This window comes from Rhinolophus sinicus, linkage group LG07 (assembly GCF_036562045.2).
Source record: "Rhinolophus sinicus isolate RSC01 linkage group LG07, ASM3656204v1, whole genome shotgun sequence".
Lineage (NCBI taxonomy): Eukaryota > Metazoa > Chordata > Mammalia > Chiroptera > Rhinolophidae > Rhinolophus > Rhinolophus sinicus.
This window is the reverse complement of record NC_133757.1, coordinates 12,396,781-12,423,432: the sequence shown is the minus strand read 5'-3', so window position 1 is coordinate 12,423,432 and position 26,652 is coordinate 12,396,781. Positions and strand designations below refer to the sequence as shown.

General features: G+C 39.2%; 1 protein-coding gene across 1 annotated transcript in view; it reads left to right on the top strand.

Annotated features, from left to right (window-relative positions):
* The window catches only part of ATRNL1 (attractin like 1), a 564,648-nt gene that overhangs the window by 454,371 nt on the left and 83,625 nt on the right, over positions 1-26,652 (top strand). The window contains exon 28 of the mRNA XM_019725236.2: positions 22,675-22,789. Coding sequence (XP_019580795.2) covers positions 22,675-22,789 — 115 coding nt within the window. The remainder of the gene's footprint in view (positions 1-22,674; positions 22,790-26,652) is intronic.

Sequence of the window (26,652 nt, the reverse complement as noted above, 5' to 3'; positions counted from 1 at the left end):
CATCCAGTTACTACAGTCTGTCAGAGGCAAAGGGTCCTAGTCCCAGTGTTTTCTCGAGCCAATCCATTCTTCATAATCTCTAGACCACCTTCTCCAGATCCTTACCTGACAGGCAGTCCAGCGTCATGGTAAAGAGTTGCGCTCTACAGTTAAGCTATTTTTATCATGGAATAGTTTTGTCACCTTTGTCTCACCTCTCTGTGCTCCGGTTTCCTCATTCTATAAAGAGAGGGTAAAATCACCTACTTCATAGGTCATCATAAATATTAAATGTGTTTATACATGTAACGTGCTTAGAAAAGTATCTAGCATATGGTAAACCTTATGTATATGTTTGGCATTGTTAACATGCTATACCCGTACTTAAAATCTTGCTTACCCTCCCTACACCTATGTCCCCTGCCCAGCCATGACTTCTCATTGCCTAAAAGATACTTAAAATTTTAAATCCTTGGCCTACAAATGACATAGAAGTCCCTTTGAGATCTGCCCACACTCTGCCTTTCCAGCCTCATCTCCCACCTTTTTCCTGTTTTGATACCTGTATTTTCATCTTGTCAAAGCTGCACACCAGGCTTTCTCATGATCTCACACACACTAATAAATATCAGTCCTTTAAGATCCAGATCTCGAGACAAATGCTGTCTTATCTGGGAGGGTCCCTAGCCCTTGAACAGTTAGTCACACTGTGTAAGCTCACACAGTCTGTACTTTGTTGCATCTTGACCCTTTGTTTCCTTAGGTGTCTTTCTCACTGTAACTACTCTACCTGGTGAGCTCGGCGCTCAGTGTCTAGTGCACAAATGTTGCTCAGTAAGTTTGCTGAATGAATGAGCTATAAACAACAATTAGTGTATGTGGACCTGAGATTTTAACTTTTATTTATTTCACTTTTGTTCATTTTCTGTTACACATCTTGCAGCCTTTTGCAAGGTTGAACTAACATGAAATATACACCTATGATTTAAAACTAGTTCCTTGGAGAGCTGTTTCCTGGAGAAAGTATAGATGATCATGTTACCCATGGTTTTATCCCCACTGCATTTTTCCGAATCGGGTCAGCCAATATAGTATCCCATTTATTTTCCCGGATGTGTTTATCTCTGAATGTCTCTTGAGTTGCTGGACACTGGTAGCCTCTATCCAGGTATCATGCATCAAGGAGCTACATTTTATCAACGGGGACATTTCCACAGACAGATTCATCTGTGAAACTGAGTGGCGCTGAGCATCATGGCTGCCTCTGTCTTGTGCTTGGTGATAGGACATTCACAAGCCCAATGTCAGTGCTCCAGAAAACAGTGTCCGTGCCTTAGAGGGACCACCAAGGTCTGCAAATCTGATAGCATGACTCCAAATCATGGGTTTATTACAGGTGTAAACAAACCCATGAGGCAGGAGCCAAAGTTTTGCAGCCCAGACTCCCCAGTGTACAGGCCACATCCCTGCAAACTGTTCCAGGAGAGAGAAGACGTAATGTTGGCCCATGTTCTGGGATTTTAAATTTTTAGATACGCTTGATTATGCCTCAGACTGTATTTCCCACATTCTGTTGCATCCCTCCGAAGCCCTCTGAGGTCAGGGGCAGGGTACTGGTAGATAGGAATGTTGATGATTATCCAAAGGAATGACTACATCATGAACATACGGCACAATGTGGTGTGGATTTCACTTCTCTGGTGGACAAAAGAATTCCGACAACATGCTAACAGCTGTACCAAACTGCTGCCTAGGATAGATATGAAATCAGAGATGGACAGGAACTCCCTTGTCAATATCCTGGCTCCCATGTGCCACATGTTGGCATAGGTAAGATGACAAGAGTGTTGTGTCACATACTGACACAGGGATTCAGTGAGTCATGGATGCAGTGAACAGGTACGTGGTGAAACATGAGACTCAGGCCGTAAGCAGTGGTCACAGTGAAGTCATGGGGAGAACGCTCCCATGGGGCTGCTCTGATGGCACTGCCACCAGGGCTGGTCCTTGCGCGGGACCCAGGAGAAGTGGACCGCAGAGGGCTGCGGCAGCCCGGACCAAGCGGAGGGCAAGGACATCGACAAAGGCCCCAACCCATGTGGAATGGAGGGAACGCTTCGAGAAACGCCAAGCCTGGCACGAGTCTCGGAATAGCAGACTGTGTACAGCTGCGAAGGCTGTGTGGAAAGGCGCTGTGGAAAATGGAAATCAAGGAAATAAAGTGGAGATTCTTCATGGCTTGTCAATTATTTTCCTCCAAAGGACATTTCAATTGCAATGGAAGGTCTGACTAGATGGGTCTGACTAGCTACAGTTGCAGTGTTTGCTTCTCACTCTGACACATAGCATGGTGGCAGCTTTGTACCTGCTTCCGTTGTTGTTTTCTAATTTCTTGGGGCTTTATTAATGGTTTACATTTCTCTGTGCTTTGGACAAGCTCAGATGAAAGTCATTAGATTTACCTTCCTGAATTTTATTACAATTTCACCTGTCTATGGGGGGAGTTATTTGCTAATCTGACCTTCACAGTAGAATATTAAATGGCTGGCAAGTTTCACTACAATCTAGTCTGTCAACTACTAGTGCAATACATATGCACTTATCAGCCTGTGTAGGACACATGTAAGAGTTTTCAAGTAAATTTAAAAGAGTGTTACTAAATTGCTGTTTTAAAAAATGTATTGTCACATCATTAGCCCTCTCTAAATTCCTAATGTTATTAGCCCTCAAGATGCTTATATGTTGACAGCATTTTGGGGGGAGAGAGGACCTTTAATTAAAGATAGAGTTCTAACCTCTGCAGATGGGCAGTATTTTATGTCATCCTTTTCTGCAGTCTTCCTATCTGTAGAATTTCCCTCCATAAATATCACACGAGAAGCAATAGGTGATGACTTATAAACTATTTTGAGCACGAGAGTGATGTGTCACATGGCATTTGAGGGGGGAAATGCAGGGAAGGACCAGACCTACAGCAAGATGGTTCTCTATCCTTACAAATGTTCCCTACTCAAGGAAAACAGGAAACAAAATTGGCAGGGGCCAGAGTTGAGAGCATTAGAGGTGTTGGGAGGAGGACTGGCGATGCAGAATGTGAGGAAAAGAACAGCCCTGGCATAGGAGAGGTTGTTGCCGGGGAGACACAGGTGGACAGAGAGGACATTTTAGGAACGTTTATGCTGTATTATATGATCAGTTTTACATTGATTTCCACTTTTTCAGTCTCTTCAGGAGGGTTCAATGGGCTTCCTTTTCAAAATTTGTTTTCAAAACAATTTTACAAGGTAAAGTACTGCTGTTTGCAACAAGAGCTGAGCAGAGCTGAGCAGCACAGTGCTTCCTGGTTTGTAGTATGGCTTTTCCCTCCTGCACCAACATATTCTTTTAAGCCAAAAAAAAAAAGGAGGAAAAGGAAAGATAGCCGTTCCCGAGACCCTATGTCTTACGCCGCTGAGGAATTTCACTTCAGTAGTTGCAGGGCCAGGGAATTCTTTATCCTTTCTGGTTGTGAGGAGTCGGTAAGAGCGACAGCAGGAAAAAAGTCAACACTAGATGGCCCTAGAAGATACACTCTTAACGGTTCAGGCTCTTATCACATTGCCCTGGGAATAGTTCCTCAGGCATTTACTAACACAGTGATGCCACCTTAGCCCCACTTTTCCTATACTTGACGTGACTACCGCTCCATGATCTCAGTTACCTGGTAGGAATGCATCTTGGTCTATGCTGTGTGGAACACTTAGTACAGGGACTGCCCCTGTTCTGGAGCAAATGCAGGAAGGGTTGGCTACCATTACTTTATCAGTAGACCTGCAACGTGATAATCCTTGATTACTGCAAAACTCTCCTGCCCTGAGACTGCTGAAGCCTGCAGCTCTCGCTGCATATGGGCAGTGCCTGGTATGTTGGAGGCTCTCGATACATATTTGGTGAGTGGACATACAAAGTGAACAAACAAAAGGCTTTTTAGTAAAAACTAGTTCACCTGGCCAAATGACCTAAGGATATGTAGGGATAGAGTTACAACCAGAATACATTCTTCTTTGCTCCTCATATTGTTGGAAGTGGTTGAAGAAAGATTTGAAGCATCTCTTATTAGGAATTCAGCAAGACCAACCTTGTCATTATATGGAACAGAACACTGAGTAATAAGAAATCTGCTGTGGCTACAGTATCTTGCACATAGGCTATGCTCAATAAACATTTATTGAATGACTGCCTTGTTATGAAGACCGTGCAGCAGTAAGCGTTAGAGGTTTTAGTCTGACCATCTGCTTGAGGGATGAATTGTGATGATGATGTTTCAGACTGGGTTTGTGTTCACAAATTCCAAAAAATTCAAGTGAGATAGATGCAGACCCTCTGCCAGAAAATATTGCAGTATCTGGAAATCCATGACTTTTCAAATAAAAGGCACAGAGCAGAGGTGAGACTATTTTACACTGAGGGTTTCAAGTGGAACCAGGGGTTCTTGAAAATATACTGAAGAAGCTTCCACAATTGAACTTGTACCTTTGGGGAACCTCGACCAAAACTTCTTGGTCATTTTTCATGAAAAACTAAATGCCTTTGGCCAGTCGTGCTAGGATGGCTTCTTGACAGTTCTTCCAATGTCAGCTGATTTCTGTCCATCCGTTCTCAGTGCCTGAGTGACTTTTCCCTAGTTCATATGAAAATGTGCAGATGGAAAATGGTTCAGGATTTGCCTTCGTAATCCATGGCTGTGCGCTAACACTTAGCCTCATACACTATCCTGTCTGTTGTACCCGTCTCCTCTCCCACATTCCTTCACAAATTGTTTTGTGAAAAAATATCAAGAAAAGAAATTTAAAAAAAATAAAGCCCCCCACCTTCCCCTTGTTTACCAAGAAACACCCCCAGATTGGTTTGTTTGTTGATGTTTGTTTGTTTCCTCTTTCTTGCTGTGGGTCAATAGCCTCTGGGGGGTTTCCCTAAGTGCCATCACTAACTGTTGGCAATGGGGAGAGAAGAAGAGTGTGAGAGACAAGGGATGCTAGTTTTTGATGCTCTCCCTTCCTCGCGCCTCTTGTCCTTCTTCCTTTTGCATGGTTCCTTCAACCTCTCAGTCTTGCATCTTTCATATTCACAATTGTGTACAGAATTGTGAGAGGAGAGAGAAGCTGAGATCTAGAATTTTTGTCAACAGATTTGTCACTATTCTTTCATAAACAGGAATAAGTACCTCATATATGAGTACCAATGGATGGACATGATAAAGCGCAGAGCCCACGTGATCTCATAAGAAAATTCTTCCAGTGGAAAGGACAGTGGGTGAGGGCGGAGTGGGGCGTGGAGAGCAAGTTCACTGGGATAGTGTGTGTCTGTGTTGCGACAGGCCCAGGAGTTGCTGCTGATGTGCTCACATCTTGCACCTGCCAACATTACACAGTGATTTGGTGTCCTCAGACTCAACTCTCAGAGCCTCGGTTTTGCCATTTATAACGTCTGACTAGTAAAGACTCCTCTAACCATCCCCACAGAGTACCTACAAGGGTCAAACGAGATGTGTTTCCAAGTGAGATTAAAAAATTTTGTTAACTCTTAGGAACTTAAAAAAAAAAATTGTGGAGATTATCACTGAAGGAAACAGTTTAAGATTACTATCTCTACCTGCTATTAACTAAAGGCATTAAACAACTTTACAACCAATAGCAAGAAAAGCAATGGGATTAAATTCTCTGACAAATAGGAATTTCATCTTATTCATATGTTCTTCTGAGGTGATCTCAGAAAATACATTTACAGAGATTAATAGGTTCCAACTTCCCTTTTATGAGGTAAATAAAAGGGTAAAAGCTAAAGTCATGGGAAACTTGAGGGCTTGTGGTTCCTAGAATTGGAGATTAGTTTATATTTCTGTTTTTAAAAATGTTTAGGTTCTGTGGGAACAGGGCACGGTCCATTTTAAAATAAAACCATAGTCCAGGTCAGAGAGTTGTCTGGGAGCCAGGGTAAATGAGGTAAGAGCATAGGATTTTCTCACAATTAGTTGGTGCTCCTGGCTTCTGGCCTGAGAGCCTCATCTTGGTAAGGAGTTGCCAATCACCTCTTGCTTCCACCAACCCAGCTGGGGAGATTGGCTCTTATCATCAAGAATCAGAGGACAGTGCTGAAGGAAAGATAGAAAACCTCCATTTGGAGGTTTTTTCTACATTCCCTCATAACTTGACATTCTTTTCCTTTTGTCTCATTCCTTCAAGTCTCATGGAATCTCTGGATTCTGAGCCTTGGACTTTGAATGGCCATGTGTTGGGCTTTCTCTTGTGGCATCTCCTGTCTTCTAGATGCTAGTGTGGAGAGAGGGAAAGAGCATGGGTTGAAGTCCTGGCTCTTCCACTTATCTTGAACAGGGAAGGGAAACATTAGGTACTAAAATATATGTATTATTATTATGTATATCACTTCTAAACCTCAACTGGTGTTAACCATCCTCTAACTCCCTTTACTTATGCTGCCCTTGCTTGCTTCATATCTGTTCCTTCTTGGTGCTTCGTCTCTGCCTCTCATCTGACCACTGACCCTTGGCTGCCCCTGCCCCAGCTCTGACAATAACGTGAATTATAGTTTCAACATACAAAGATCTATGGTTGAGAGATGCAGTTAAGTAGCAAGGTAATTCCCTTCTAAATGGAGAATGACCATCACAAGTATTTTCATGATGCAGTATTTCATTTTAGTGCGTTTTTTTTTTTTTTAATTCTTTCAGGACATGTAAGAAGGGAGAAAAAAGGAAATTGAAATAGCAAACTAAGAATTTATGGTGTTCAATTATAATAAGCAGGCGAGTTAAAAGTATCTTTAATTAAAGGAGGAGGAAGGGGCTGAATAATAGTACAGCTGCCATATCCCTAAAGCTAACCCTATATTGCACAATATACCAAGTACTTTATAGAAGTTATTAAGTTTACTCACTGTAAAAATCCTGTGAGTTATTGGCACTACTATTATTCCTGAAGAGACTTGGGCCTAAAAATAACAGTCTTGTTGCCTAAGGTAACGTGTTCTGTATGTGGTAGACTCAGGATTCAAACTCAATTTTGCTATTCATACTAGAGTGTGCTGAATCTAGAACCTGCCTGCAAGAGCTTCCTCGAAGCTTTTCTCGCACAAGAGGCACAGACAAGCTCGTGGCCTGTTCCATCATAAATTAGAAGATTTAGACTAAATTATAAGCATAAGTTATAGTTTAGAAAAAATGGTAAGTCAAACAGACCATTAAGGACAAAACAAAATACTAATAGGTAGCATTTATTCACTTGTGCTATGCCAGGTGATAGCTTAAATGCTTTAAAAGTATTAACTTATTTTCTCCTCAACAACAACTTGATGACATAGATATTATAATTATTGCCATTTTACAGATGGAGAAACTGAGCACAGAGTTAAGAAATGTACCCAAGTTAACACAGTAGGTGGCAGAGTTAAAATTTGTATCTAGGTAGCATTGTGTCAGAGGCTAAACGTGTAACCTCTGTCCTGTACTAACTGCACACTTCATTTTGCTCCGGTATTTAATCTATTTGAATTCTAATATAAAATGTATTGTCTTTTAAAGCTGTAGTGGAAAGATCTGCCTTCTAAGCATCAGTGCCTGCCCTTGACCACTTGTGTTTAATATCTGGGTGATTCTCGGTGGGGATGCTAGGGAGCAAATATTTCTTATGGAATGATTCTCTATGGTTGTGCCCTGCCCAACCGGGGGAGCATTCACTCATACATCATAATGGACTTGCCCGTAACTGACCATTTCTCCATCTAGAGTTAAATCAGTTGCAGTTACTGTGCTCTCAGAAGACAGCTGTCTGTTTCATCCTTCGATTCCCCACGTTTTTGTTCCCCTCCAAGAACTTGCTCCCCACGGTAGGTCTGATACTTTAGCTTATCTTACTGCCATCCATTAGAAACTACACAAAATTCCTTCTTTACCCTTTTTATTGTGTTTTAGATTACGTATTTTAAACCTTCCTGTCCCTTGAGCTGTATCAGTTTAGATTTTCTAGTGTTGGGATTATACCTGTATTTTTTTCTGAACTTTTTGACACCCACTTTCCTAAGTACTGGTATACCTGTCTGAATCCGTAACACTCAGCATCTCTCCTTTCATGACTTAATTGCCTAATTATCTCATGATTGCCTAATTAGCTCTTGATCCTCAAACTCTTCCACTTTTCTTTAGTAACTCACAGTGTCATTAAGCAAACCCCTATATTTTATTTTCCCTTTTTTTAATTTAAATTTATTGGCATGACAATGGTTAGTAAAATTACATAGGTTTCAAGTGTACAATTCTATAATACATCATCTATGTATCACATTGTGTGTTCACCACCATGCCAGTTCTCCTTCCATCACCATATATTTGACCCCATTTACCCTCTTCTACCACCCCCCTCCCCACTTACCCTCTGGTAACCACGAAAACTATTGTCTGTGGCTATGAGTTTTTGTTTCTTTATTCATTTGTCTTGTTCCTTTGTTGCTTTCAGTTTTATTTCCCATATATTAGTGACGTCAGATGGTTCTCGACTTTTTCTGTCTGACTAATTTCACTTAGCACAATAATCTAAAGATCTATCTATGTTGTTGTAAATGGCACCATTTCATCTTTTCTTTTGGCTGCGTAGTATTCCATTGTGTCCATATACCATATCTTCTTTATCCAATCATCTATTGAAGGACACTTCGGTTGTTTCCGTGTCTTACCCACTGTAAACAAAGCTGCAATGAACATCTGAGCACGTGCTCAAACTCATCAAAGAAATGCAGAAAAAAACACAATGAGCTATCACCTCACACCAGTTAGAATAGCTGTTATCAAGAAATCCGTATATTTTCAGACTTGTCAGCCAATTGGAATGTTCCCTTCACCTTTTTGCTCTAATCAAAACCTGAAGAGCCTACTTTCCCTCAGTTCTTTCAAGTGGCATGTCCCGTACCCCTTACACCATTAGTCTTGGAAGCAGAGGTGGGCTTTTCCAGTGCCTTTGAAGCTATGCCATCTTTGCCTCCAAATAACTTGATTTTTTTATCCTATTCTCTGACCCCTACCCTCTGTACTTCTAGCTTACTAACTCTGTTAACCTTACTTCAAAAATTCTTTGAGCTCCACTGAGACCTCCAACCCATAGAGCCTACCATTTATTCAGTGGTTGGTGATCACCTCCCTCATGGTCTTAAGTTTCTCCTGGCCCTACTTTACATTTCCTTGTATATACCCTGAACAACTTTGCCTCTTTCTCACACTCTTATCACCTCTCATACTTACTCTAACCTTGGTCAAACCCAACTTGCCCAATTTCTCTCTACTCCAATCCAACACCTAAGCAGCAAAATGAGGCTAGAAAAAACAAAACCCAAGAGAGCAAAACCCGTGTTTCAACTTTATACCCCCAACTTTGACAAATCCTACATTTCCTGAGTCAGCTTGGTGTTCTTGCTGGTGCTTGAATGCACCATTCCCAGTCCTGCCTGAGGACCTTGGCCTTCAGAGCTACTTCTCCTTGGCTTCTAGATCTTCACACGTCATCACCCCTTCGCTTCACTCAGGTCATGCTTAAAGTTCACTTCCTCTGAGAGGCTGTCCCTCCTCTGAGAGGCTATGTCCTCTCTAACATAGCACTGCTCATCACTCTCAATCCCGCTTAACATGCTAGAATATATTGCTTATCACTTACTTTTCCTTGTTACTATGTTACATATATATTTTTTTTATCACCCTTTTCCCTTCTATGAATAGGAAGGTGCGATCTGTCTTGTTCACTGCTTTATGCCTAATGACTGAAACAGTCCTACACAAAGTATATGCTTTAGAAAGTATCTATAGGATGAATGAATTACTTTTGTCCAGCACTATAAATTCTAAAGGAGCATGGTCATGCTCTTGAAAGTTCTTATCACATTCCTGTTCAGTTCTGTGCAGGTCAGAACCAGTCCAGAATATCTGCTTCTTTATTCTTTTAGCCTAAGAAATGAAACTGTTGACTAGTAAGTTATTAAGTTGGGTAATATGATCAGTTTCTACTTGCTTTGAACAGAATGAGATTGCCAGCAGACATGTAGCGAGTGTTAGATTTGGAATCCGTATTAGGAAAGCATCGTCCTTGTTTGTTTGTTCTTTTCCTCTAAAGAAATCTACATTGTAGTACTACCATTTTGTTACCTTATACCACATCCTAATTCATTCTGTCAGCTATCAGTACTTACGGTTATGAATTCTACTCTGGTAGGTATCTTCTTGCCTTACTGTGCTAGGAGGCCATCTTTGTCTTAAATATATTGCTGGAAACATTCCCCCAAAGGCTTTAGTTTGTAGCAGTTATTTTCACAACCAAATATGACTTAATTGTGTTCTGGGTTCAAAAAATTGAGTCACCTGGCTAACACGTAGATCATATGTTGGTATTTAGCACAGTGGCCAGTAATTGCTTTTTAGTTCAACTACTCCCTTTGCCCAAGGGAGTGCCCAATAAATCATAAGTGCTCAGTTAATAACAATTGTCATTATCAGAGAAAGGGCACATAAATTTGCAGTTTACCGAAAGAGTATGATTTAACAGGCAAAGAGAAGTAATCTTCTCTGCCATTTCTGTGGGCTCTTTATAAAACCTCAGTGATATTAATTATCTCATTCTCCATTGTGTCTGCATGCAAAATAAGGATGACCGTTCTCAGGAAGCTTCATGACTTAACAGAAAATGAGATACATTGAGTCATTTGAAAAAAAAACATGTGAAGGGTAAGCAGTACTTACTCAGTTCTTTAGACTATTGACCTACCATGGAGTTAGCAGTGAGATCATCGTTTTGCCCTCCCACCCCCCCCACCCCCCGCTTTTTTTGAAGAGAAAAATCACCACCAGAGTTGCTAGGAAAATGAACAGGAAAAACATAGTCCAGAAGAGCAAGCATTCTTATGGAAAGATTAGTGATGGCAATAATACAGCAGCTTCATAAAACTCCATGAGGAACAAAGGTGTACGTGTCTAATAACCTTATTTATACCATAACATATTGTATATGAGTCTGGCCAAAGTCACTTGCTCAGCTAACAAGGACATTTTTAATTAGAATTATGAGTACTATGTTGGGGCTGAGATGTGCTGCTCAGATCCCCCTTCAGGAATGAGCCTCTCATTTGCACAGCTCACAGCTGTGTCCCTCTCCAGGAATTTTCCTCTACTGAAAGAGGCTGATTTACCCAATATTATGCCACCTCTCTGGGGACAGCCTACCTCCCTTGGAGCATCCAAAGGCTTGGCCTCTTGCCTTAACCACCTCCAAAGGACCACCCCACTCAGGCAGAGGCTTCTGTTGCAGCCACATCACAGATTAACTTCTCTCTCTGCCCATTTGTGCTTCCATCACACCACACAGATGTTGTTCCTGAGGGTACTTCCCAAGTACAAGTCTTGGAGTCTCAGAATCTGTTTCCTAGGAAACCTGACAGACAACATATACTATGTCTCTATGCTAAGACTATTTCCAATGTTATGAATGTCATGAATTTTACAGTGATCACAAAACTCCCATAACTAAGTGAATTTTCCCATTGACATTTGCCATGCTATGTGATATGTGGCTTATTTCTCAAATGAAAGTAGTTTGAATGCCCCCAAAATAGAGGCAATGCCCTGAGGGATTGGTATTAGTCACAGTTTCAGTATTATACTTCATGATCGTTCCCAAAACAACAGAAAAAGATGGCAGCCAATCAATCCTCTCTGGCCATTGTGCTATAGGTCAGACTGTGACTCGGGAGACTATTATTTTCCTAGAGCAGCCGTAACAAATTACCACGAGCTTAGTGGCTTAAAACAATAAAGATTTATCTTCTCACCACTCTGAAAGTTTTGGCAGGGTTGGTTCCTTCAGGAGGCCCTGAGGGAGAATGTGTTCCATGCCTCTCTCCCAGCTTCAGGTAGTTCCCAAAAACGTTGGCATTTCTTGGCTTGTAGTTGCATCGCTCCAGTCTCTGCCTATCTCCACAAGGAATTGTCTTCTGTGTGTCACCTCTGTATGACCTCTCCTCTTTTTATAGGAACACCAGGTCCATCCTAATCCAGTATGCCTTGGTCTGAACTAATTACACCTGCAAAGGCCCTACCTATTTCTACATACGGTCACATCCTGGGTAGGCATGAACTTTTGGGGGATACTATTCAACCCATTACAGAGACCAAGTGAGGAAACAAACAAGATCTGTTTCCTTGTTGTTTCCTTTATTTGTGCTATACATCTTTCAATTAACCTGCCGTCCTTTTTAAGGAAAACACAGTGAGCCAGATGTGTGCATGGGCCATACCCATCGACAGAAGGTTCCTCAAAGGCTAACTCAATTCAATAATTAGTAGGACCAAGAGGGAGTCGGTAAAGCAGCATAAGGAAATCCAGGGGATGGATCATGGCACAGACTCTGGCCATTAATTAGTCATACTGAAAACAGATTTGAAGAGATATTTTAGTCATTTTTTATATACTTCGTTTTCTAAAGCAAGCTCTGATGAGGTAGTTAACACAATCAAATCATTTGAGGAAAAGGCCCAAAGAAATGCAGATATATTTAGTTTGGTCACACAAGGAGCCCACCTGTCTCAGGATATAGCTGGGGAAGCAAGCCTGGACTGTGGGTTCGAGAGCCTGGGAGGGACCTGGATGATGGCATGAGGACCCCATGGTCCTGCTAACAGCATCCTTTGCCTGCTCTCCACTCTCCTGTCATCTTTTTCCTCTCCTAGTCCTCTTGATTAAAAGATTTAGGAAATTTTAATCTAGCAAATAACGGAGAGCAACCTAGTAGGCAAAGAAAGAGACTTCCCAGCCACACAGACACATAAAAGCACACGTAGGAAGCTTTTCTAAGCATGTCCATCCATAAGATAGTTTTCTCTTTGCTGTCTAAGCAGAAAGTTCTTAGTAGAATATTTATCTTTTTTAATGGCTTTTCACCCTGAACCTTCCACCATTTGTATTGATCGGCCATCATCTTCTCTACAAACTTAGAGCTTGGTTCCAACTTTAATATGCAGACTAGAATACTGGTCCAATACTTTGGAACCAAGTCTGAGGGAATGAAAAGACCCAGGAGGGAGAGATAAGAAAAGTCAGGACATATAAACTTCCCTTACTGCCCTACCACAATCTCCGAAACAAAGGAAGGGAACTATAAGGTGGAAACAAATAAAATGGCTGCTAGTCAATTGGTTTGGACTAATAAGGGTTGTATTTGCAAATTATCTGACCTAATAAACACCTACTTCTTGCCAGGCACTGTTAAATGCCTTATCCATATATTATACTTTATCCTCAAAGTAACCTTGCAAGATTAGTGTTATAAACTCGTTTTTCCATATGAAGAAACTGAGGCATAGAAAAGCCAAATGATTTGCCCACGACCCCATGAGATTTGAACCTGAGTCTGCTTCACATGCATGCAGTTAAGTCATTTGGGCCTGATGAAGTATTTTTAAACTTTACAGTAAAATTACACCCAAGCACTATTTTCAAACTTCTTGAAATTGGAAAGGCTACTCTGCCCACACACTTCAAGAGACATAGGAGGATTGTCACAAACTGTCAAGAGATGTCTGTGGTCCATGGGATTGGTGATGTAGGTCACAGCACACTGATAGCAACAGCAAAGAAGATACTGGGGAGGATGAGAAAACCTCTTGAGAAGAAAGTCACTTCAGTCTTTGCATCATTGATGGGTTTTACAGAAAAGCATCCATGTTATCCACTGGCAGCTGCATATCTTTCAGTTGCTTTTTTCTAAAGAGACAAATAAGCAAAAAGCAAGCTGGCATTGGTGGCATAGAGAAAAAAAGAAAAGAAAAGGAATATTGCGTATTCAAACAGACATTCGCAACTCCGTGTAGCTTCAGCATATTGTGAAAACTGGGATTCGTAGTGGTATTCATGGGACAGCAAGACAGTATTAAGTTATGTTTAGCATGTTATAGTCTGGTTGAGAAGCAAAGAAATGGGTATTTAAGAGATTTCACATTAATTTTTAAAAATCCTAAAATAGCAGTCTTCATCGTTATAGGGTTAATGTTCAGCTTTCTGGGAAAACTCTATTATCCAGAATGACAAACTCTAAGAGATCCAGGTAGGTTTTACTGCATAGTAATTGCATATATGTGTTTGTAACACATCAAATAAGCTCTTCATCCAGCATTTTGTCTATGCTTTCATTATATAATAGGCTGTGATTGGTATAATAGTCATAGTAAAAAGTCATTTATTATGCCGTATCTATTAACATTTGATTCCTCATTAAGAATATTGCCATATCTGCACTTTTATTCTTTCTGCTGACAGTTACTTTTCACAGTGCTTCTTGATTTAGTTTTATGATTGAAGTTTCAGAAATGAGTGTTTTAATTTAATGTTCACTCAATGTAACAGCTTTGACCAATAGTTTAATAAAAGAGCATTGTGAGTCCCTAAGATTGAAAGTTTGCTGGTGTCCGTGTGAGACGATTTGCACCACATCTTGAGGAAGTTGCACAGAGACTGTGCACTTGTCAAGTGCCACCTGAATATCTAAGCATACCTTTCTGAGCAGGAAGTGAAAAATCCCAGGAATGGCCAGGAAGAGTGTGAACGGGCTGGTGAGGGACCTGGTTTTCACAGAGGACCCCAGTGTTCCCTGTGGACCCTTCTCATCCCTCTCTACCGAATATTTCCTAGGCTCTGCCCACAGTCAGCTTCTAGCCATTTTACAAAGAGCCATGTGCGTTTGCACCTCTGTGTTCCTGCTTTTCCTCCTGCCAGAAATCTCCATCCTTCCTCACTCTCCTTGTGCACTCCCGGTCGTCGTCTGCAAGGTAAAGTCCTTCCCCAGGAAAGCTCCTGGTCCCTTCCCTTCCTCCCTCCACTCCCACCCCCAAAGCTGCGAGCATTGTTGTGAGCATTTAGCTCTAAGTTAGTCCTCGCTGCAGTCAGCTGGACTGGCCGGAAAGAGGCTCCCGCAGGGGAGGCATTGGGCCCTCGGAGCGGAGCCCTTCATCCCCCGCTGCCAGCAGGAGGCCAAGTACATCTACCTTTGAATTTAATTGGTCTAGCAGCTGCGTTGCTAAGGTCACAGTTTGCACTAATGACATACAGTAAATGCGTTTGGAATGGACCAGCCCGGGGAGTAAACACCATGCTCTTGATTTTCTGCCTTTTCTGCTTGTTTGTATCCATTTGCTATACATGAGCCTCTGTCATACCTTTCATACCTTTTTGCCACAAAATTAAAGATTCACCTTGTGCATAATTTAGAAAAGACAAAACGAATACCCACTTACCCATGAGCTTTTAATAGAACACCACAGCCTTCGGTGCCAGGGAAAGTGCTCTGAGTAGCACACAGCCCTCATGGTGAGTCAGACTCCTTGATAAAAGCAGGGAACACACTTGGGAAAGATAGGCCAATATTCAGTGGCAGAGTGGACGTGACATATGTGGGAGATTTGGCACTTCTGTCCTGAAAGCTGAATTTCTTAATACATTTCAAGCCATTAATAGAGATTTTAAAAACACGGTCCCTGCCCTCAAATTGCTTATTTTTGAATTGAGCATATACTTCAGATGGAACAAAAAATAGTTCTAAAGCAAAGTGGGAATTGGGCAGAATGGCATAATGATAATAGCTGATTTTTACCAAGTACTGTGTGCCACACTTTATACATATAAATTTGTATATATTGATACTAACTCCTTTGATCCTCATAATAACACCACAGGAAGGTATTGTTAGTTGCATTTTACAGACGAGAACCTTGAGGCACAGAGAGGTGAAGCAATTTGATCAAGGTCACCTTTAGATGGATGGGAGACAGGGCCGCTCCAGGCAGTGTTTGCTGAAGGTTGCTCTCTTAACCACTACATTACAGTGCCTCTCAGTGGTTACAATAGGAAACATGAGTTACACCTAATTATTGAAATAGAGTAGAGAGAGGGGGTCCTGGAGTGGCCTAGGCTGACCTGGGATGGCTTCTTGCAAGTTTTAGCCTGATCTTGCAGAAATGGTCTGTGCTGGCAAGTAGTGTAGGTGGATGGAGTGGCCTGTACAAAAAAGCACAGGGTTGGGCTTACACATGATGGAAAGTCAACTGATTTGGCAGGCACATTTGTCTCTCACACTTAGCAGTACTTTTTGAGGTCAGGAAGGTGGCCCCAATTTTGAAATTAATACATGAAATATGTGTAGTGGTTTGGTTGCTTTCTGCACTGAGCTATCGAGAAAAGTATAGGTTGTTAAAAACATAATTATGGCAATTATTTAATAGAGAATCTATTTCAAATTTTTGAAAAATACTATCAAGAATCAATTTTTAAAGATAATCTGTTCAAAGTCACCTCCTATTAACATTCACATTTGTTAGCCAGCTCAGGGCAAAGCATGATTATGTATCTCAAAAGTGATAGTATCCTCATTTTCTGGGACCTAAGTACCTATGAAAAAATAGGTAGTGAAATTCCAACCATCGCAATCTAGCCTCCCCAAGTCAGTGCCACATCATTAAACTTACAGCAAAACCCAGTTAAACTAGATATTATACTGTAGATATCAACCTTAAAGATGTGTGTACATGAGTGTATGTGTGTGCATGTGTGTGTGTGTGTGTGTGTGTGTGTTTGTGTGTAATAAGAGATTTTGAACAGAAGTTGAACATGGAGACATTCCAACAAAGCCAAACATATTTGATACTATATGAAAATTAAGTTTACAGTTGGAATATCTTTGGAACCTCAGAAGCAGCATGCTGATTCTGTGCATATTATGTTTTATTCCTTTACCTACTCCCACATGTAATACTTCATTCTCTTTGAATTTGCTTCTAACGCACTTTAAGGCTGGTTTTGAGAGCGTCCATCAGTTTAATGTCTTTTATTAATACGGAGTCTCCTAGCAAGTAAAGCCAGCTAATGTATTTTTCCCTTTATCGCTTCATGAAAAGCAAATAGTAAATAAGGAAAGGCTATGATACTCGTTTTCATTTTTTCCCCACATCGAAACAAAAATCAAAGAATCTGTTTTTGCAATGTGGAGTCTTGATATGTGTTGATCCTGTGGAATCAACATACTTGATTAGCTGTGAGCCAAACCATCAGGCTGACTTCATTCAACGCTCAGTAAATTAATTCTATTTTATTAATGTGACTAAAAACTAAATTTCATATCAATATAAACATTCATTAAACTGCAAATACCAAGCCATGCAAGCTGTTGAAAAAAGACTCATATTTATTTATAGATGGATTTTCATAAGAATAGCATTAAAAGTGTTTTAGCAGGGAAATGTTAGAGTGATGAATGTGCAGTTGTTTGCATTTTTAATGTTTCACTCATACATCAGATTAGTATTTGTGCATACTGTCAGACTTTGTTCTGTCCTTGTCAAAACACTTATTACTGCTGACAGGTATAACATATCCACATTAATCGTTAATTCCTTGATTCAATTTTCTAATTGCTTTTTTGGCATGTGATGGTGGCCATTTACTCTTATGTGATATAGTCATCATGTGGTATAATAATGTGCTTTAAAAATTAGATGTGCAATTTAAAATACCTGGACAAGAAAAAGATTACTAAGTATTGAAAATTTCAAATTTCACCGTATTTAAACAAAGTGTTCGATATTGGTATGTCACACATTCTGAAGGGTGTCCATAAATCATAGTCACAGAATCTTAAAGACACCCTAAAAATTACCCAACCTATTTGTTCATTTTCCAATTGGGGAAATTGACTTAGGAACATGCCCAGGGTCACACAACTAGCTAGTGGCAGAACTGGTCCTAGAACTCAGGTATTCTGACCCTGGTCAGAAATGGGGCAAGTATATGCATATCATTTTTATAACTAATATCTTTAGTTGGGTTCCTACTATTAATAGCCAAGCTGAGAGAATGAGAGACTCCTTGACTTCTTAAGCTATATTTTTTAGCAGTATCGTATAGTGGTTAAGAACCAAGTTACTAGAATCCCACCGATCTAAGTTCCAGTCCTGGATTTTCCCCTCACTAGCCGTGTTACCCTGAGAATATTATCTGATATCTCTGAATTTCAAATTCTTCATCTGTCTAAAAAAGAAAATAACAATAATGCATGTAAAAGGCTTAGCATAGCACTTGGTACCTAGTAACTACTCAATAAATGTTAGCTAGTAATATTGTTCAGTGTTTTATTATCCTTTTAATATCTACAATTTGGATAAAATTGAGTCATGCCTATCAGTTATTTTACCATGTGACAATTTTATTTACTCTTTCATCCACTCATTTCCTTACGATGTGTAGAATGCACTCTAGTAGATGCTATAGGTAAGGCAAAGAAAAATGCAACATGATCCCGTCTTTGGAGGAGCAGGAATGGAATAGTGACATTATATACATAAATATATCAATACCTGTAATAAAAGATTAGGCAGGAGACATAAGTCTGCAAAAGGTGGCACAGGCACCATACTTAGGCATTTCAAAGAGAGAGGAAGTGAGTATAGGGTCAACAGAGATGAAAAAGAAACTGGACCTGCCATCATCTTGTCCCAGGAAGATGATGGGACATTTACCCAAGTGTCATTCAAGGTAGAATATGAAGAGGGCCATAAAAGTTGTGATTAAAGAACTACAGAGGGAGAGACTAAATCCCTCAGACCAGGGAAGGCTTCCTGGATGAGTTGTCTTTGAGGGTGTATGATTTTAGGAAAGTTAGAGACCTGTAGTAAGGATTTCCTAGACAATAGGAATATTATGAGTGAATAAGGCACAGGTTGTGGAAACTCTGGGCACAGCTGTTAAATAGTGAGCACTTACATTGACTAAAGCAGGGAACTTGTGCAAAACAGAAGATGAGATTTGATGAGTGGGTAGATGCAACAGCCTGGCAACCCTGAAATGCCATTTGGGACTCCAGTTTACAACGATCCTAAGGTGGCAGCCTCAGACCATTTTGGCCCATAGACATGTCCTTTGGGCAGCAAAACTTTGGAGATTTAATGTTTTTCAAGAAATCTTGTACTTTCCAGTTCACTGCAGTACCCACTGGTTTTTATTGTATTATCCTAGAAGTTAAGACGGTCTTCTTGCTTATTACTGGCAGGTACATAGTGGTTAAGCATACAGACTTAGAAGATAGACTACATTGTTCCACATCCTGGTTTTATCACTTAGTAGGTCTGCAACCTTAATTATGTTACTTAAATCTGTGAGCTTCAGTTGCATCGTTTGTAAAATGGGAATGGTCCCTACCTCATGGGGTACGATTGAACCCATGTAAGCACATAGTATAGCACAAGGCACAATGTGAGCACTTACTAAATGTTAGCTATTGTTACTCACCTGCCCCTTGAAGAAATTTGAGTTCACAAACCCTACTTTGGAACTACTAAAAGTTTTTGAGGACGGAAATAACATCTTTTTTATCTTTTGAGTCCTAGAGTATTGCACTAAATCCTTCTGAAATTGTAATGATTGTTCCAAGGACATCAGATAATTCCATTAAATCATCACCTACTGGAGTTAGCGTTTTCAATGATGAGATCTAGTGTGATTTCTAGACTTGAATCACTCACTGATTCACTCACTTTGAGAGGAAGGAACAAGCAAGAATCTTCCAAATATCCAGTGGTTCTTGTAGCAGTAGTTTCCCAAGATGGAGCCAGTGTGGCCTCACTTTTAGAACACGTCATTATAAATTTTAAGAACTGTAATCTTGAAAATCCTTAGGAGTGTAGAAACTTTTCTGATAATTTGCATGTTTCTAACAGCTGAAAAACGGAAAGAGTTTAACATAGAATTGTTACCCCCTCAAAACAAGAACTTGAAAATATGAGTGCAATAGTTTTCAAAAGACTGGAATGAACAAAACGAGTCTTTTAAAAAAGTGCTGCATGCTTAATAAACAATGGTTGCTAATTACATAACTGTCAGTGATGTTTTCTGGCACGGTCGAACACCAGCTTCTTACAATACGACAAATATGAAAATGCCTTGAAGTAAATCACAGTTGCTGAGTGCTGTGGGCAAACAAACCCATTCCTTATCTCTTTCAAAGGCAGCCATGGAAAATGCATGATAAATTGCATACTTCAGTAAGCATGTTACGTTATTGTGAAATGATTTTGGTTCATGGTTATATATTTATCACTGACAAATATCAAGATGTCAGAAATATCATTTGTGGGGTTTTGCTATTTTCTGTTGCAAAATTCAAGTGCTAGAAAGTGTTCTTTTTCATTTTTTATTAAAAATCTTTATTGAAAGTGAGATTTGTCACAAATTCTGTGGAAATAATTTTTTTAATTATGTGAATTCCTTCCAGAAGTGTCAAAGAGCTAAGCTAGTCACTAATATTTTAAATATAATGAATAATTCACATTTTTGCTAATATCCTTTTATGAAAATTTTATAGCCAAAAATAGACAAAGTTGTAAGCCAATTTGATTTTAAAATAGAACTATAATCTCCTTTCATATGTCTTATCAATATAAAGAAATTTCTGAAGTTTTCAGTACAGTAGCAGTAGAATTAAGAGTGAAAAAATTATTTCAAGGAAGATTTCATGGAAGTGGCTTTTATGCAACATCATTCCTTCTCCATTGTCAGGATATGTCACTACCCTGTCTTTATCTGTTGCTGCATCTCTCAAGTTTAAAGTACTAAATCATTAAGTCATTTTCCACCTGAAATGTAGTTATTCTTTTACTAATTTTTCTCTTCAGTTGGTGCTTTTGGCATCAGCATTTCATATTTCAAACCTTTTTCTTCTATTGTTAAAAAAAGCAGAAAGGTAGCCTGGCAATAATGTCCACTGATGTCCTCTCAAATTGTGTCTTGTTTTTCTAAATTCTCTAAACCAACAACCACTGTTTCTTAACTGTTTTTTGTTTGTCTGTAGTGTTTTGTTGTAATCATGTAAGTCTTCTAATTTTTGTAATCAAATATTTTAACATGACTTTAGATATTTTGAATAGTGCCAATTATTGCACTCAGAGCTGAAAAACAACAACAACAAAAAAAAACACCAACCACACACACACAAAAAAAAAAACCAGCAAAGAAAACCTTTCCTGATGGTAGAAATAATAGATTATTTCTTAGGTATATTAAAAGGGATTTTGGTACTTGTAATATATCACCATCATTTAAACCTAAATTCATTCTATTTTCTCTTAGTATGTTTTAACCAATTGACCTTTACATGTATTTTACATTTATTACATTAGAATAAATTTCAGTAGCTTTGAAATATGGTTCCAAACATTCATAGTATTTTTCTTTTAGCCTTGGAATATGACAAGCCTATTCTCTAAATATTTACCTCATTGGAGAATGTCTATGTACTTATGCTGATTTTGACTTAACATTTTCAAAAATAAGTCTGTTAAATTAAATGTAAGCTTTAAAGTGTAAAACCATAAATCATGTAACTTGATACAAGTATTGCAGCGTGGCCTACAGCATTTTCTTGGATGATTTTGGTGCCCTTTACTTTCAACATCATGGCCACTTTCACCTTTATATGGAAAACCCCCAAAATATATCTGTATCAGGATAATTTTAAAACATGAGATTTATGTTGCTATAAAGAAGAAAACCTTTATAACCACATAAAACCATTGTCACCAGAAATTTCAGTCAAAGTTTTACATGAAAGAGGACATATTTTATCTTTAATGCCTCATTAAACTTTCCGGAAATGGTAGTATTCTACAACATCCCAGGTGAATGACTATGTATGTCTGTATGTCTTCAGAAAAGTTCAAATGTCATCAGTAATCATTTTTTACTACGTAATCATTTTTTAAAAATAACTAAAGCAGTGATATGTGTTCTTCTATTTAATTTTCCCTTTATGCATACATGTTGCTTTGATATGTCAACCATATCTCACCTGCATTTTTTTTTTTAGCAAAATAGCCAAAACCACTATTTCTATGCTAAAATGATGGACAGAGTGAGATATCAGTGGTTTCCCAGGGTGAAAAGAGGGGGGTGGGATGAATAGGGCAGTGAAACTACTCTGTATAACACTACAATGATATTACATGTCATTATACATTTGTCCAAACCACCAAGAGTGACTCTAATAGAAACTGTGGACTCTGGGAGATTATGATATGTCAATGTAGGTTCATCAGTTGTGAGAAACGTCCCACTCTGGCGGGGATGTTGATAAGGGGAGGCTACTCACGTGTAGCTATATGGAAAATCTCCATACCTTTCTCTTTTGCTATGACCCTAAAACTTCTCAAAAATAAATAAAGTTTATTAAAGAAAAAAAATCAAGCTAACAATAGATCAAAGCAAAGAGTATTTTTCAATAATTATACAAATATGGGCCAATCTATAACTCCCAAAGAAAAATATCTTCTAAATGCTAATGATTACAACTACAAAAAAAATACATATCACTACAGTAAAATATTTAAACTATTTTTAAATATTAAAACTATTTAAACTATTCAAATAGTTTCAAAAAACGATTTAAAATAGTTTAAAAAAGCTATTTAAAGTATTTAAACTATTTTTAAATATTTAAACTAGTTAAACTATTTAAATGCAACATGGTGTGTCCCAACCACTGCGAATATACAGTTTAGCTGACTGAAGCGTAGATAGGACAAAAGTAAAATAGTCATGTCCAATGTGCAAATTTAAAGTGAGTTTTCTTTTTCAGGGGGCGCCCAAACCAATAGCCATTGAGCCATGTGCTGGAAGCAGAGCTGCTGTTCTGACTGTGTTCCTGTGTCTGCCACGTGGGTCATCAGGTGCCCCGCCCCCTGGACAGTCAGGTAAGCTATATGAGGAGCTATCAGCAGTTAAGTCAAACATGTTCACTGAACACAAGAAATAAACAATACCACCAAATAGCACAGAACAAATATTTACGTGGTTCTGATTTAGAGTATGGTATAATTTTATTAAGATACAAACGCTTACCCACATAGCTAGATATCTCCATTGCTATAAATTCAAATTTTGTAGTGTTTCTTTTAGAAATACATATGGAATATGTGCGTGTGTTTGTATATAATATATGCATGTATGTACGTTCACACACACCCCTATTTGTTGTTATAATTACAACGAGAAATCTGCCTAGCAGTACAAACAATTTCGTGACCCTTTTCTCCCAGTATGTGTGTCATGTAGGATGCGAAATTACTAATTTGATTAGAAGTTTGCTTCATAAATATGGAAACAAATTAGGGAACTCACCTGCATGTTTAGCCGCGTCCGTCCGAGTGTGATAACTTGATGCAACCATATCTGTATGTTTTAGATACATTTTTGCTGCCGGGAACCCTCTCCTTTTCCCCTGACTCTCCTTTTCCTACCTGAAAAGCATACTTTGAATTGTGGGGCAACTAGATGCATCTTCTAAGGGGTCTTCTCATTGTTGTGATGTTGTCCCCATTATAAACATGCTTATGTTGAACATAACTTGTAATTAAATCACAAACCATGCTTATTTCTTTCGTTTGACATATCCTATTCCATCTGATTACAATTTCTCATTTCTCTGCCTTCTGACTGTTTGTTCTAAACAACTCTTAGTGAAATGGATGCTTTTTGAGGGAAAGGGTGGTTTTAAACCTGTCTTTCTATTCAATTCCTCCTTAAGCGTAAAATAAAGTGCGAGACATCTGGCAGGTTCTCAGTAACAGTAATTGATGATGAGTTTGCCTCCCTGCTTATTTTGTCTGTTCTTGGTTCCCTAGTGAGCTTTGACCTTGTCCTTCACTTTCTTGATTTGTGTCCAGCCAGACACAAAAATGGAAGCTATACTTAAAAACTTAAGATATGCATGTAGCAGAATTCTCCCCATCTGGGGACAGAGAGTTTCCATCACCTTTAGACTCATCATTACGTTACCTGATGGTACTTGGTTGCAGGAATTTCCACCCAAAGTTCATTTGTAGGCGTTTATTCAAACAGTAAACACCCTCCACACCTTCTCATGCATTGAGGGAATGCCTCCCTCTCCTTTCTGAGCCACCAGCGTAAATGGGATGCAGTAAGTAGAATAGCTTGGCACTGGTCAGATAAGATGGATAATTATAGGTACTGTGCCCAGCTAATGGAAGTATTGTTTTAAGGCTGGGCTTATGTCCAAAACAAACACTTCGCTAATGAAAACAAGTCTGTGTGATAGACTCCAAGGTTCTTCTCGATCCCTGACAAGGTGACATACTGATGGGCAGAATGAAGGCAACTGCCAACACTCTGTCCCTTTACCCTTTGCGATCTTTTTGACTGATTTGCAAGAGCCAAGTAGCCTTGTGGCCCATTACCATTACCTCAGCTGTGTTTTATTACAGATGCATTATGATCACTAACGATAATACTATCTCAGCCGTACATAGGGCTCTACAGAGTGTTCTCCTGTTTTTCACATTTGATCCTCATGACGAGCCTCTGAGATAATATTGTAAAACTCACTTTATAAGTGAGGGAAATGAGGTATAAAAATCATCATATTTCTACATTCAGGAACAATTGGGAAATACTAGAGTATAGAGCAAAACAACAAAAATTACTTATTGCTAACATTCCAGGTAAATTTTTTTTTTCTGATGCTCTGTAGCAGAAAGCTTATTTCTCTATAATCTATAGCCATGTCTTCACAAAGCCATCCATTTGGGGGAGTATGGGAAGTGTCTACAGGATGGATACAAGTAGACAAAACCCTGAGCAAACTTAACTGTACTTTTTATAGTGCATATAGATTGAATTATGTTGAATATCTGTGTGCATTATTCAGAATGAACTTGTTTTGTTTAAAAAAAGAATACATTTTTCTAGCTATCCTTATAGGAGTAGGAAGACTCTTTGATTCTACTATAAAATACAATCTTATCTGCTGCCTGCAGTCTACTCTGAAATACATCAAAAACATATTGATGGATAGATGGTAGGATGGATAGATGGACAGATATGTCGTAAAGCAAGTTAAGTAAATGTTAATGGTAGAATACTGTTGTTCGTTGTGAAATTCATTCCACTTGGGTAATGTTTGAAAATTTTTATAGTAAGATGAGGGAAACAAAACTAAAGTCTGAACTTCATTAGGAAAACCAAAAGGCAGTGTCTGTAGAGAGACATTTTCTAACGTAGATTTTCCCTAACAGGCAAATTCAGACACCAATATACAAACTGACTTATTATTTCCACTCTTCATCAAGATGTTTGGTGTGTTCACAGCCAATTTTAACATCTGTGTGCCTGTGCTTATCAGAGGGTCCTGCATGTAGAAAGCAGTTCATAAATGCTTTGGAGGAGGAGGAGGAGAAGAGACCTGGAAAACATGATCTCAACCAACCCCTTCCATCTGTGAGCCTCAGTGAACAGCAATGAGCAACTGGACTGGGGTTAATTCATTGTTTCTCACATTGTCTCCTAGGAGCCTCCTCCAGTATTGGTGCAGAGTGAGAGGTTTGGGGAGCAGAGAAGGAGATGGGGGAGGAGCTTCGTGGACAGGCTCCTGATCCCACCCCCACTGTGTGAAGGTTAGGGCGCCAGGAGTCTTCTCTCCGCTCATAGGCTTTATGTCTCCAAGTGTTAGCATATCTATTCAGTGATTAATTAGCATTAATTATTAGATTAAAGGTCCTCTTGCAGTGCTTTGCCCAATCTCAAAAATTTTGATCAGGCCCTTTTTTGAAATGCAGCTTCCTAAATGTCAAGTGATGCTTTTCATCATACACTCTTCGTTACCATGAATAAGAACATTTAAGAGAAGGATGAGTTTACGGATATGGAGAAGGCGCCAGTATCTATGAGTGTGGTGGTTTTCACTCAGAAACTGAATTTCACCACTAACAAATAAGTGACTCAGAAACATTCGGGTGCTAATTTTGGTCATCTCTTTTCAGGAGCTGCTAGTTTTTTTGTTTTTTTCTTAATTTAAAGTACAGCATTGTCTTTGGACTTCATTCTCTTTCCACCCGCAAGTATTTCAGTACTACTTAGCAAGTAATAATTAGACATGGCCCTTTTAGCGTCTGTGAAATTTGTGAAGTCCCTTCCATGGCCCTTATCTTAACAGAGGTCAAAAGAAAAATTGCAGATTCATCCTTGAAATTACTCCATGCATTAATCTTTCTTTTTCTTAATGTAATGAGTTTAGGTGTTTGTGAGCAATTTTCCTTCTAGGTGGCTTAGAAAAATAAAAGCAAAAATTATTAAATAAGTTTTTTGGCATTCCTGGAGCCAGGCTAATTAGCTTCCCTGCTTCCCAACCCCGGAAACCTGCTGCGTTATCCTGTCTGTTCTGTGAGCATACCTGTCAACCATGCCAGACGCTCTTGGGTTAATGTGGGATTTCTGCTGTTGACATATGTACACTATGCAGCCACTTTCTTTTCTGACCTCGAAGTGGTTGAAAAACTGATGTCCCCATGAAAAGTGGACACATCAAGTAACTCTGCTGCGTGACACTAACCAACCAAGCATGTCTCCAATCACCGTAAACAGCGAGGTCTCCAAGTGTTTTAGAATCACATTAAGATGAAATGTGGACAAAGCAAATAGAGCTCTTCAGAAGCATAAATTGAAAATGATAATGGTTGCTGTCATTTTGTGATGAAGGATTATGGATTGCATAGTTTATGGATTCTTACTAATAAGCAACAGATTAACTTTTCTCAGTAGC